Here is a 13,150-nt window from a genome sequence, read left to right on the forward strand (position 1 = left end):
AAATTCCGCCCCCTCCCTTCCCCCTTCCCCCCCAATGGCCGGAGCGCGGCCGTGGTGGTGGCGACGGCGGCGTTTATTAATTAACTCATTAATTAATAATTAATTGCTCGTTAGCGGCGGCGGTGCGGGGGGGACACATGCGGGGGGTGGGGGGAGCTCTGCCAGCGGTGACCGAGGGGGGGACACGGAGGGGACACAGAGGTGACATGGGGAGGGGACACGGAGGGGACGCGGGGTACAAAAATACAAACACGGGGGCGGGGCCGGGGTCGGAGTGGGAGGGGCTGGGGGGGGTCCGGGCCTTCCCGAACATTCCTGAGCATTCCCGGGACATTCCCGAACATTCCCGGGGGGGGGCGGGGCATCCTGGGAATCCGGGAGGGCGGAGGGTGCTCGGTGGGGGGGCAGCGGGTCCTGGGTTCTGGAACATTCCAAGGGTGGATCCGGGATTCTGGAACATTCCCAGATCCGTGATTCTGGAACATTCCCGAATCTGGGATCCTGGAACAATCCTGGGGCCCGATCCACGATTCTGGAGCATTCCCAGGGCTGGATCCATGATTCCGGAACATTCCTGAAACTCAGTTTGGTATCTTCCCTTGGAAGATCCCAAGGCTGGATTTGGGATCCTGGGACATTCCCAAGGCCAAAACCAGGATTCTGGAAGATTCCAAGCCTAGATCCAGGATTCTGGAGTATTCCCGGATCTGAGATTGAATCCATGGATTCCCCAAGCATTCCGGGGTTCCCGGGGCTCACTGGAGCTGGAGGTGGTGGCCGGACCAGGATGTGGGAGCATTCTGGAACATTCCGGAACATTCCCAAAGATTCCCAGCATTCCCGAGCACTCCTGGGATGTCACAGGATCCGGGGACATTCCAGGGACACACCAGAGCTGGGGGGACACCAGAGAGGGATCCGTCCCTGTCGCTGCCACTCCCTGTCCCCAGTGCCACCCCCGCCACTCTGGATGGGACCTCCCTGTCCCTGTCCCTGTCCCTGTCCCTGTCCCTGTCCCTGTCCCTGTCCCTGTCCCTGTCCCTGTCCCTGTCCCTTGTCCCTGTCCTTGTCCCCTCTCCTGTCCCCGTCCCCATCCCTGTTCCTGTCCCTGATCTTGTCCCCATCTCTGTCCCCAGGGGTATTGCGGACAGGGCACAGTGCCACCCTCATGGTATCACCACCACACCAAGGGGAGCACGGTGGCACTGGTGGTGACAGTGTGTCCCCCCGGCTGTCCCCAGTGTGTCCCCCCAGCTGTCCCCAGTGCCACCGTCCCCGCCCCAGCCCCTCCCGAGCAGGAAAAGCGTTTTTAAAAATCCCAAAGGACCGAGCCCGGTGTGGGAGGCCGGGGGTGGCAGTGAGGGACCGGTGACACCGGGACAGAGGGGACAGCCCGAGGGGCTCCTGGCACGGCGGTGACACCAGGCCTGGCACAGCGGTCACACCAGTCCTGGCATGGTGGTGACACCAGGCCTGGCACAGAGGTGACACTGGGCCTGGCACAGGGGTGACACCGATCATGGCACAGTGGTGACACCAAGCCTGGCACAGTGGTGACACCAAGCCTGGCATGGCGGTGACACCAGGCCTGGCACAGAGGTGACACCGGGCCTGGCACAGTGGTGACACCGGGCCTGGCACAGGGGTGACACCGATCCGAGCCCGGCCCCGGGGGCTCCTGGCACAGATGGTTCTGAACTCGATGGCATCGAAGACAAGACGGTGTCACTGAGACGGTGTCACTCGGCTGGACAGGGACCTGCCGGGAGGGGACAGTCACTGCGGTGTCCCCAACCCACTCCCGGGTGTCCCCACCTCGCTTTTCCTGGTGTCCCCACCCCTTTTCCGGTGTCCCCACCCCTTTTCCAGTGTCCCCACCCCTTCTCCCAGTATCCCCACCCCTTCCCCAGTGTCCCCGCCCATTTCCCGGTGTCCCCGCCCATTTCCCGGTGTCCCCGCCCCCTTTCCCGGTGTCCCCACCTGGCTCCTCCCCCCGCTAATCCACGTCCCCGTTCTCGCTGTGGGTCCCGGTCCCGGTGGTGGCCACGGGCTCCTCGCACGGGGACAGCTCATCGATGGATGCCTGGTTGGTGATGCCTGGGGGGACACAGGCAGGGTCACCGGGGACACGACCCTGGGGTCACCAGGGACACCCCGGAACTCGTGTCCCCCCCAGGGCCACCTCCCCATGCAGCACAGGTTGTGCCACCTGCACCGCGCTTGTGCCACCACCCCATCTGGGGACACTGGGACAGAACTGGCCCTGAGCAGTTTGTGGTGGTCCCCAACCCCTCCCCAGTGTCCATTGGTGGTCATGGTGGCTGTAGTGGCCATGGTGGCCCTGGTGGCCATTGGTGGCCATAGAGGCTGTAGTGGCCATGGTGGCTGTACTGGCTGTGGTGACCCATAATGGCTGTGGTGGCCATGGTGGCCATTGGTGTTTGTGATGGCCGTACTGGCCACGGTGACCATAGTGGCCATGGTGGCCATGGTGGCCGTGGTGACCCATAATGGCCATGGTGGCTGTAGTGACCATGGTGGCCGTGGTGGCCGTCCCCTACCGCTGGCCGCCCTCTCCTTCCACTTCTGCTTGTTCTCCTGGATGTGCTTGGTCCAGGTGGAGCGGAACCCGGCCAGGTCGGCCTTGATGTCCTCCAGGTGCTCATCCAGGGACGGCTGCCGCCACTGCGAGCTGGGGGACAACGGGGACAGCTGGCAGCAGGCCAGGGCCACCGCTGTCACCGCAGGGCACGAACCCTGGGGACAGGGACGCCCACCTGGGCTGCTGGGTGGCCCCGGGGTTGCCCTTGGCCTTGGAGCCGTCCTCGGGCAGTGGCGTCACCAACTTCTCGGCCACGTCGGTGAGCACCGAGAACGTCGGCTCCACGATGAAGTCGATGAACCCTGGGGACAGGAGGGGACACGGCGCTGCTGGGGACACGCCGGGGACACGTGGGGACAGCGAGGGGACAGGACAGGGACGGGACCTCGCCCGCACTCACCGATCTGCGACTGGGCCACCAGCGTGGAGGTGCGGTCGCAGAGGGGCGAGAAGGGCAGCCCCAGCTCGGCCTCCTTGTCCCCCTGGCAAGGCAAGGGACATCCGTGGTGTCCCCACGGGGTGTCCCCCGCGTCCCCCCGCCCGGCCCCGGCCCTACCTGCCGGAAGAACTCCTCCATGAGCGCCTTGGTCCAGCGGCTGTGCACCGCCCACTGCTTGGTGGGGTGGCTGATGTCGGCCGCGTGCAGCAGCAGCGACAGCACCTTGGCCTTGTCCAGCCTGGGGACAAGAGCCCGGATTGTCCCCAGAGCCACCCCGCCACCCCTGGGGACACACCTGGGGCCGGCCACTGCCCCCACCCACCTCTCCAGCTGCTGCAGCGCCGTCTTCATGGACTTGACCTGCTGGAAGTGGCAGGACATGTCGGTGGCCAGGACCATCTCGATGACCAGCGCCCGCAGCTCGCTGCAGGGACAGAGGGGACACGGTCAGGGACAGTGAGGGGACACAGTCAGGGACAGTGAGGGGACAGCGAGGGGACCTTACACGAACTCGTCCTTGGTGAGGTTGACGAAGATGTTGAGCTCCTCGTCCTGCATCAGGCGGAACACGGCGCTGATGTGGTGGTTCTCCAGCACCGAGCGGTCGTTGTACAGGATGGCCGTGTCCGACCTGGGGACACCACGGGGACACCATGGGGACACTGGGCACGGGGACAGGGCCCCCGCAGCGAGGGGTGGCCCTGGGTGGCAGCACGGCTGTGTCCTGGCTGGGTTGGTGGCCATGAGCGTTCCACAGGTGTCCCCAAGGTGTCCCCAGGATGGGTCTGCAGCCATGCCTGGGACACGCCGTGCCACCCACACTGTGCCGTGCCACCGGGCCATGCCATGTCACCTGTGCCATGCTGTGCCACCTGCGCTACGCCATATTGTGCCACCCATGCTGTGCCACGCTATGCCACGTCTGTTGTGCCACTTGTGCTGTGTCCCCCATGCCATGCTGTGACACCTGTGCCATGCCATGTCCCCCATGCCATGCTGTGTCCCCCATGCTGTGCTGTGTCACCATGCTGTGCCATGTCCCTGTGCCATGCTGTGTCCCCCATGCTGTGCTGTGTCACCATGCTGTGCCATGTCCCTGTGCCATGCTGTGCCACCCATGCCATGCCGTGTCCCTGTCCCCGTGCCCTCACTTGGTCTGGATGTGGAAGCTGTTCGTTGTCCCCGTGTGCTCGAAGTCGTGGATGGCGGCGGCGAAGACGATGGCCAGGAGCTCGATCTCGGACAGGCAGTGCTGGGGACAGGGCCAGGGACAGGGATGGGGACAGGGACAGGGCCACCCCAACCATGAGTGTGACACCCCAGGTGTGCCCTGACAACCACGTGGGGACAACGCATGTGCACCAGGTGCCACCCTATGTGTGACAGCCAGATGGGGACAGTGGGGCACAGACATGTGCCAGGTGCCACCCCACGTGTGACAAATGTGTAGGGACAGTGGGGCACAGACATGTGCCAGGTGCCACCCCACATGTGACAACTGTGCTGAGGACAGTGGGATACAGATCTGTGCCAGGTGCCACCAGACATGTGACAATTGTGCTGGGGACAATGGGGCACAGATGTGTGCCAGGTGCCACCAGACATGTGACAATTGTGATGGGACAATGGGGCACAGATGTGTGCCAGGTGCCACCCCATTTGTGACAGCCAGATGGGGACAATTGGGCACAGATGTGTGCCAGGTGTCACCATGTTACAACTGTAGGGACAGTGGGGCACAGACATGTGCCCAGTGCCACCCCACATGTGACAACTGTGCACAGACCCATTCCAGGTGCCACCCATGCGTGTCCCTGGTGCCACCCTGGGGACATTCCTATGGCAACGTGCAGCACCGGGCGATGGGGACAGGCGGGTGGCACGGTGCCACCCTTGGGGACAATGCTGTCCCCGTGTCCCCGTGTCCCCGTACCAGCATGCCGGTGCGCAGCAGGAAGCAGTGCACGGTCTGGGTGACGTCGGCCGCGTGCACCTGGTTGTGGTAGGGGTTCCGGAACTTTCCGTAGCCGCCCTCCAGCGCCTCCAGCAGCGACGTCAGGAACGCGCCGGGAATCTGTGGGGACATCAGGGTGACAGGAGGGGACAGTCCCCGAGGGGCAGCTCGGGGGTCCTGGAGGGGAGTTTGGGGGTCTTGGGTGGAGTTTGGGGGTCCTGGGGTGGATTTTGGGATGGTCCTGAGGGAGTCCTGGGTTGGACTTTGGGGCTCCTGGGGAGGGTTTTGGGGGTGTTTTGGGTTTTTTGGGGTTTTTTGGGGGTTGTTTTGGAGGATTTTGAATGTTGGGTCACAGCTTGAAGCGGCTGTTGAGGTTGTGAGGGGGATTTTGGGGGTATTTTAGGGATATTTTGGGGTGCCATTCACACCTTGAAGCTGCTGTTGAGATTGTGGGCCGGATTTTTGGGGTATTTTTGGAATTTTGGGATGCTGGGCACACCTTGAAGGGGCTGTTGAGGTTGTGGGGGTTATTTTGGGGTATTTTTGGGATATTTTGGGGTATTTTGGGGCTCCATCCCCACCTTGAAGCGGCTGTTGAGGTTGTGGCGGGTGAAGAGCTCGAACACCACCGTGCGCAGCGAGTGCTCCTCGGCCGCGCGGTGCAGCGAGAACACGTCAAAGCACCACTGGTCCAGGCCCTGGGGGACACGGGGACACCGCTGGGGACACCGGGGGACACCAGGGGGGCCCGGGAATTCCAGGGACAGCCGGCAATTCCGGGAATGGCCAGCAATTCCCAGTAAAGCCCAGTAAAACCCCACCAAAGTCCCTAATTCCCATTTATTCTCATTTATTCCCACTTATTCCCAGTTATTCCAATTGATTCCCAAAGATTCCCATTGATTCCCAAAGATTCCCATTGATTCCCGAAGATTCCCATTGATTCCCAGATATCCCCATTGATCCTCAAATTCCCAGTAATTCCCAGAGATTTCCATTGATTCACAGAGATTCCCAGTGATTTCCAGAGACTCCCAGTTATTCCCAGAGATTCCCATGAATTCCCAAATTCCCAGTGATTTCCAGAGATTCCCAGTAATTCCCATTGATTCCCATTTATTCCCATTGATTCCCAGTAAAACCCCAGTGATTCCCAGCAATTCCCAGAGACTGACTCCCACTGATTTCCAGATATTCCCAGATAATCCATTGATTCCCATTGATTTCCAGATATCCCATTGATATCCCATTGATATCCCATTGATATCCCATTGATTCCCATTGATTCCCAGTTATTCGCATTGATTCCCAGATATTCCCAGATATTCCATTGATTCCCATTGATTCCCAGTTATTCCCATTAATTTCCAGATATTCCCAGATATTCCATTGATTCCCATTGATTCCCATTGATTCCCATTGGTTCCCATTTGTTCCCATTGATTCCCATTGGTTTCCATTGATTCCCATTGATTCCCATTGATTCCCATTGATTCCCATTGATTCCCAGATATTCCCAGATATTCCATTGATTCCCATTGATTCCTATTGATTCCCAGTTATTCCCATTGATTCCCAGATATTCCCAGATATTCCATTGATTCCCATTGATTCCCAGTGCCTCCCAGTGGCTCCCAGTGGCTCCCAGTGGCTCCCAGCAGCCCCCAGGGTTTGGAGATTTTTTGGGATTTTTTGGGGTTTTTTTTGGGGTGCCCCTGTACCTTCAGGCAGTTGAGGACGGAGGAGGAGTAGCTCGGCCCCACGGCCGTGTACATCCGGCGGAACATCCTGGGGGGAGGCAGGGCTGGGGGGGCTGGAGGGCTGGGGACACCCCTGGGGACCCCCGGGCTGGGGACCCACCTGAGGGCTGGGGACATCCCTGGGGACACCCCTGGGGACACCCCTGGGGACAACCCTGGGACTGGGGACAGAGGTGGGGACACACCTGGGGACCCCTCGGGGCTCCCCTGGGGACCCACCTTGTTCTAGCACGTACATCCTGGGTTTTGGGACCCACTGGTGCTGGGACAGTCCCTGGTGTTTGGGCCCCTCTGTGCTCCTCATCCCCCACTGTCACATCCACGATTGTCCCCATGTGTCCCCTGGTGTTCCTGTGCCCTCCTCAGGGTGTCCTGTCCCCTCTGTGCCCTCCTGAGTGTCCCTGTCCCCTGTGCCCTCCTCGGGTGTCCTGTCCCCTCTGTTGCCCTTCCTTGGTGTGTCCCTGTCCCCTCTGTGCCTTCCTTGCTGTGTCCCTGTCCCCTCTGTGCCCTCCTCAGGGTGTACCTGTCCCCTCTGTGCCATCCTCAGGGTGTCCCTGTCCCCTCTGTGCCCTTCTCGGTGTGTCCCTGTCCCCTCTGTGCCATCCTCAGGGTGTCCCTGTCCCCTCTGTGCCCTCCTTGATGTGTCCCTGTCCCCTCTGTGCCCTCCTCAGGGTGTCCCTGTCCCCTCTGTGCCCTCCTCGGTGTGTCCCTGTCCCCTCTGTGCCCTCCTCAGGGTGTTCCTGTCCCCTCTGTGCCCTCTTGTCCCCACTTGTGTCCCCTTTGGGGTGTTCCTGTGCCCTCCTCAGGGTGTCCCTGTCCCCTCTGTGCCCTCCTCGGGGTGTCCCTGTCCCCTCTGTGCCTTGCTCAGCGTGTCCCCCCCGCCCCCCTCACCGTGTCCCTATCCCCCCCACGCCCCCCTCGCCATGTCCCCATCCCCGTGTCCCCTCTGTCACCTCTCCACGAAGATGCCGGCCTGCACGGCGTGCACGATGCTGCGGAATTTGGGTTTCTCCTCGGCGCGGCGGCCCTTGGCCCGCGCCTGCTGCGTGAAGGTGGCGGCGAGCCAGTCGCGCACCTCGGAGGGCACGGCCGCGTCCGAGCCCATGTCCCGCAGCTCGTCCTCCGTGTCCAGCACCTGCCTGGGGGCACGGCGGCACTCAGCGCTGCCGTGCCCACCCCTGGGTGTCCCCCGGTGTCCCCTCGGTGTCCCCTGCCCACCTGGTCTCGTCGATGCACACGGCCTCGAGCAGCGACGCCGCGTACTCCAGGTTGCGCTTCAGCTCCTCCACGTTCACCTCGCCCGCCTCGAGCTGCTTGAGCAGGAAACGGAGCCTGGGGGGCACCGGGGGCACCCCCGGGATGGGGGGACAGGGTTAGGGACAGCCAGGGACAGGGGGACACCCCCGGAATGGGGGGCACAGGGTTAGGGACAACCAGGGATGGGGGGACATGGTTAGGGACAGCCAGGGACAGGGGGCACCCCCGGAATGGGGGGCACAGGGTTAGGGACCCCCGGAATGGGGGGACAGGGTTAGGGACACCCGGAATGGGGGGACAGGGTTAGGGACAGGGGGCCACCCTCAGAATGGGGGGCACAGGGTTAGGGACAACCAGGGACAGGGGGCACCCCCGGAATGGGGGGACAGGGTTAGGGACAGCCAGGGACAGGGGGCACCCTCAGAATGGGGGGCACAGGGTTAGGGACCCCCGGAACGGGGGGACAGGGTTAGGGACCCCCGGAATGGGGGGACAGGGTTAGGGACAGGGGGCCACCCTCAGAATGGGGGGGACAGGGTTAGGGACACCCAGGGACAGAGGGGCATGGGGGGCACCCCTGGAACAGGGCGGGACAGCCAGGGATAGCCAGGGACAGGGGGACACCCCTGGAATGGGGGGCACAGGGTTAGGGACCCCCAGAATGGGGGACAGAGGGTTAGGGACACCCAGGGACAGCCCCAGGGTGGGGACAGGGTGGCATTGACCCCCCCAGGAGAGCAGGGACAGCCCCCCCAGGTTGGGGACAGGAGGGGGTCACAGGAAGGGGACAGGGAATTGGGGGATTCCTGTCTGGGGAGTGCCACCCTCATGACATGGGTGGCACCGCGACACGGGGTGGCACAGGTGGCACAGGGTGATACAGGTGGCATGGGGTGGCACAGGTGGCATGGGGTGGCACAGGTGGCACAGAGGTGGCATGGGGTGGCACAGGTGGCATGGGGTGATACAGGTGGCATGGGGTGGCACAGGTGGCATGGGGGGTGGCATGGGGTGGCACAGGGTGATACAGGTGGCACAGGGTGATACAGGTGGCATGGGGTGATACAGGTGGCATGGGGTGGCACAGGTGGCATGGGGTGGCATAGGGTGGCACAGGGTGATACAGGTGGCATGGGGTGGCACAGATGGCATGGGGGGGGCCCAGGGTGGTGACAGCGTGGGGACACAGGCACTGCCACCGTGCCAGCACAAGGACACCGCTGTGGCCACCACAGCCACCGGAGCCACGCGCTGGGGAGGGGCCACCACGTCCCCCGGTCACGGCGACAGTGACGGTGACAGTGACAGCGAGGGGGGCCGGGGGGGGCACAGACGTCACCAGCGCTGCGGTGACCTTGGGGACGGCGATTGTCACCTTCCCGCGCCCCGCCACCTCTTTGGGGACCCTCAGGGACCCCCCTTGGGGACAGCCACCCCCTGAGCCCCCGTGTCTCGTGGGGACAAGGGACAGAATCGGGCTGTGCCACCCTGCCGGGTGCCACCCGCCACCACCTGCTGACCCCCATGTCCCCAGGGGTGACAGGGTGGCCTCGGGGACCCCCGGTACTGTCACCCGTGGGAATGAGGTGTGGGGACACCGGGGGGGCTCAGGAGGGGACAGTCCCCACTTTGGGGACACACCTGTGGGAGCGACACGTGGGGACACACGTGTGACACCCCCGGAGTGCCACAACCCCCCGTGCACACGCGTGTGACACCCCCACAGTGTCCCCCCCACAGTGACACCCCCCGTGTCCCCCCCGTGTCCCCGGGCACGCTCAGGTGTGTCGCACGCAGCCCAGGTGTGTCCCACGCGCGCGCCCCGCCCCGCCCGTGCCCTCCCCGTGTCCCACACGTGTCCCCACGCGTGTCCCCACGCACGTGGCGCCCCCCGGGCCGCCCCCGCCCCACGGGGACCCCCCCCGGGCTCCGCACGTGCCGCAGGTGGGCGCGGGGCACGTGAGCGCCTGGCACAGGTGAGGGGGTGGCACCCCCGGCACCCCCCCCCCCCCGGGGACAGCGGTGGCACGGGGGTGGCACCTGCGGCACCTGCGCTGTCCCCGCGGGCTTGGCGACACCCCGGGATCGCTGTCACCCCGCGGTGACACCCCCGGAGCAGCACACGCGGGGAGGGGACCCCGAGTCTGTCCCGAAGGAGGCTTGGGGACAACGCGAGGGTCCTTGGGGGCCTTTTAGGGGTGGGGGTCTTAGAGGGGAATGGGGTACCCAGAGTGGGGGGTCAGGGGTTGGTTGGGGTGGGATCCTCGGATAGGTCAGGGGTCCCGGTTTGGGGTTTGGGGCTCCAAATTTGGGGTTTAAAGGTCCCGGTTTGGGGTTTGGGGGGTCCTGGGTTGGGGATCCCATTTTGGAGTTTTGGGGGTTCCAGTTTGGGGTTTAAAGGTCCCAGTTTGGGGGCTCCTGGATTGGGGTTTGGGGGTCCCAGTTTGGGTCTGAGGGTCTTGATTTGGGAGTCCCAGTTTGCGGTTTAGGGGTCCCAGTTTGGGGGTCCTGCTCTGGGGGCGTCTCTCTCTTTTGGGGGTCTCTCTCTTTTGGGTTTAGGGGACTCTCCCTTTGGGGTTTGGGGTCTCCTTTTGGGGTCGGGGTCGGGGTCTCTCTCTCTGGGTTTGGGGTCTCTCTCTGGGGTTTGGGGTCTCTCTTTGGGTTCAGGGTGTCTCTCTGGGTTTGGGGGTCTCTCTTTGGGGTTGGAGTCTATCTTTGGGTCTGGGGTCTCTCTCTTTGGATTTGGGGTCTCTCTCTGGGTCTGGGGTCTCTCTCTGGGATTTGGGGTCTCTCTCTGGGGTTTGGGGTCTCTCTCTTTGGGGGGGTCTCTCTCTCTTTTGGGTCTGGGGTCTCTCTGGGTGGGGGTCCCGCGGCCGGGGGTCACTCACAGCGCCCGCAGCTTGACCCAGACCTTCCTGCCGGGCACGGCCCTGGCGTCGAGCGGGGACGGGCACCCCCCGGCCGCGTCCAGCGCCGGCCGCTCCCGCTCCAGCCCCGGGAGGCTCCGCGGCGGCTCCATCGCCCCTGGGCACGGGCGGCGAGCGCGGCTCAGCCCGGCCCGGCCCCTCCGGTACCCCCCGGTACCCCCCGGTATCCCCCGGTATCCCCCGGTAGCCCCTCGGTCCCTCCGGTACCCCCTGGGCTCCTTCCCGGTCCCTCCCGGTATCTCCTGGCTCCTTCCCGTAGCCCCCCGGTCCCTCCGGTAGCCCCCGCTCCTTCCTAGTCCCTCCGGTAGCCCCCGGTCCCTCCCGGTATCCCCGGCTCCTTCCCGTAGCCCCCCGGTCCCTCCCGGTTCCTCCCGGTGCCTCCCGTACCCCCCGCGCCTCCCCCGGCCCCGTTCGCCGGTGCCTCCCGTACCCCCGGAGCTCCCGCCGGGCCCCGTTCGCCGGTGCCTCCTGCGGGCCCCGGTAGCGGCCGCAGCCCCGGCGGGCGCCCCCCCGGCCCGGCCTCCCCCCCGCCCCCCGGTAGCCGGCGGCTGCGCAGGCAGCACCGGAGCCAAGATGGATCCGGGCACCGGGGGTGGGAGCGGCGGCACGGGGAGAACCGGGAGGAGAGGCCGGGAACGGAGAACCGGGAGGGAGAACCGGGAACGGGGGACGGGGATGGGGGAACCGGGTATGGGAGAAGCGGGGATGGGAGAACCGGGAGGGGAGAACCGGGAATGGGAGAACCGGGAACGGAGAACCGGGGATGGAGAACCGGGAACGGAGAACCGGGGAGGGAGAACCGGAGGGAAGCGGGGGAGAAGGAGCGGGAGGGCAGCGGAGGAGCGGGGATGGCAGCGCCGGCACCGGGGATGCTGCGCGCTCCTACCGGGGGATGCTCGGCCGCTGCCGCCGCCGGTGCCGCCGGTGTCGCCCAGCCCCGGTGTCGCCGCTCGCGGTGCCCGCGGCCACCGGCGCTGCCTCCGCCGCCCGGGGCTCGCCGCAACTTTCCCCGAGGCGGCCCCGGCACCGGCACCGGCACCGGCGGGCGGGGCGGGGCGGGGGGAGCCGGGGGCGGGGGCCGGCACCGGGGGGGTCCGCCCAGCCCCGCGCGGCGCCGGGACCCCCGGGGGAACGGGGGGGGAGGGGGGGCAGCCCCGGGACCCCCCGAGGGACCCCCGGGACCCCCCGAGAGACCGCCGGGACCCCCGGGGGAACGGGGAGGGGGCGGGGGCAGCCCCGGGACCCCCGAGGGGCGGGAGGGACCCACAGGGGAAGGCGGGGGAGGGGGCGATGCCCCGGGACCCCCGACGGACCCCCGGGACCCCTCCGGGGCTGAGCCCCAACAGGGGGGGGTCAGGACCCCCGGGATCCGCGGGGCAAATGGGGAGGGGGAGGTGCCCCGAGACCCCCGGGGGGGTTGTGGGGGCGCCCCTGGGTTTGGGAGGGGTCAGAGCCCCCCGTGACCCCCCCTGTGCCCCCCCCCCCGGTGCCCCCCAGCCCCGTCCATCCCCGGCAGGGTCCCTTTGTGTCCCCTTTGTCCCCTTTGTCCCCTCCCCTGGGGGGGTCAGCAGCCCCCTCCCCATTATTGGGGGTCCTCACCTGGGCTGGGGGGAGCACCTGGAGCTGGAGGGGGACCCCCCCCACACACCCCCTGCCCCCCACTCTGAGCGCCCCCAGACCCTCCCTGGAGCCCCTCGGGGGCGCTGCTGGACCGGGGGGCTCAGGAGTGACCCGGGGGGGTCTCAGGGGTGACCCGGAGGGGTCTCATAGATGGCACCTGGGGGGTCTCAGGGATGATTGGGGAGGGGTCTCAGGCAGGTCCACGGGGGGTTTTGGGGTGCGGAGACCTCAGGGATGGCACCCGGGGGGTCTCAAAGGTGGTCTGGGGGGGTCTCGGGCCGGTCCAGGGGGGTCTCAGGCCTGACCCGGGGGATTTGGGGTCCGAGGACCGGTCCAGGGGTAATGCTCGGGGGGTTTTGGGGTGGGAACCTCAGGACGGGGGGTCTCAAGATGGCTGGGGGGTCTTCCTATTTGGGGTCGAGACCTCAGGAGGCGGGGGGGTCTCAGAGTGATCTGGGGGCCTGGGGGGTCTCGGGGTGGCCCAGGGGGATTTGGGGTACAGGAATCTCATGGCCGATCCGGGGGGGTCTCAGGGCTGACTGGGGGGGTCTCAGGACTGGCCTGGGGAGGGGTCTCACGCAGCCCTAGGGG

General features: G+C 65.7%; 1 protein-coding gene across 4 annotated transcripts; it reads right to left on the minus strand.

Moving 5' to 3' along the window:
- Positions 1 to 55: 55 nt before the first annotated feature.
- PDE1B (phosphodiesterase 1B) lies at positions 56 to 11,984 on the minus strand. Of its 4 annotated transcripts, none has more exons than XM_064734958.1 (16): positions 11,826 to 11,984; positions 10,901 to 11,036; positions 7,974 to 8,087; positions 7,709 to 7,890; positions 6,717 to 6,783; positions 5,577 to 5,693; positions 4,975 to 5,115; positions 4,193 to 4,293; positions 3,547 to 3,672; positions 3,364 to 3,465; positions 3,159 to 3,279; positions 3,003 to 3,084; positions 2,778 to 2,904; positions 2,562 to 2,692; positions 1,981 to 2,097; positions 56 to 1,759 (listed from the first exon to the last, which is right to left on the minus strand). In XM_064734958.1, the coding sequence occupies exons 4-15, from the start codon at positions 7,858 to 7,860 to the stop codon at positions 1,997 to 1,999; spliced, it is 1,368 nt and encodes a 455-aa protein (XP_064591028.1). In that variant the 5' UTR covers positions 7,861 to 7,890; positions 7,974 to 8,087; positions 10,901 to 11,036; positions 11,826 to 11,984; the 3' UTR covers positions 56 to 1,759; positions 1,981 to 1,996. The 4 variants fall into 4 exon arrangements, with proteins under 4 accessions (XP_064591028.1, XP_064591026.1, XP_064591029.1 ...); XM_064734956.1 differs by having other exon boundaries at positions 7,709 to 7,894; positions 11,826 to 11,960; XM_064734959.1 differs by lacking the exon at positions 11,826 to 11,984 and adding an exon at positions 11,370 to 11,429.
- Between the last annotated feature and the right edge of the window lie 1,166 nt (positions 11,985 to 13,150).

This window comes from Zonotrichia leucophrys, chromosome 29 (assembly GCF_028769735.1).
Source record: "Zonotrichia leucophrys gambelii isolate GWCS_2022_RI chromosome 29, RI_Zleu_2.0, whole genome shotgun sequence".
NCBI classification, from domain to species: domain Eukaryota; kingdom Metazoa; phylum Chordata; class Aves; order Passeriformes; family Passerellidae; genus Zonotrichia; species Zonotrichia leucophrys.

Excerpts from the sequence above, each read along its gene's own strand:
- PDE1B (XM_064734956.1), bottom strand. The coding sequence starts at position 11,031 with ATGGAGCCGCCGCGGAGCCTCCCGGGGCTGGAGCGGGAGCGGCCGGCG. Across the intron at positions 5,116-5,576 it reads ACCTCAACAGCCGCTTCAAG|ATTCCCGGCGCGTTCCTGAC; the intron begins GTGGGGATGGAG and ends ATGTCCCCACAG. Across the intron at positions 4,294-4,974 it reads TGCTGCGCACCGGCATGCTG|CACTGCCTGTCCGAGATCGA; the intron begins GTACGGGGACAC and ends CCCTGTCCCCAG.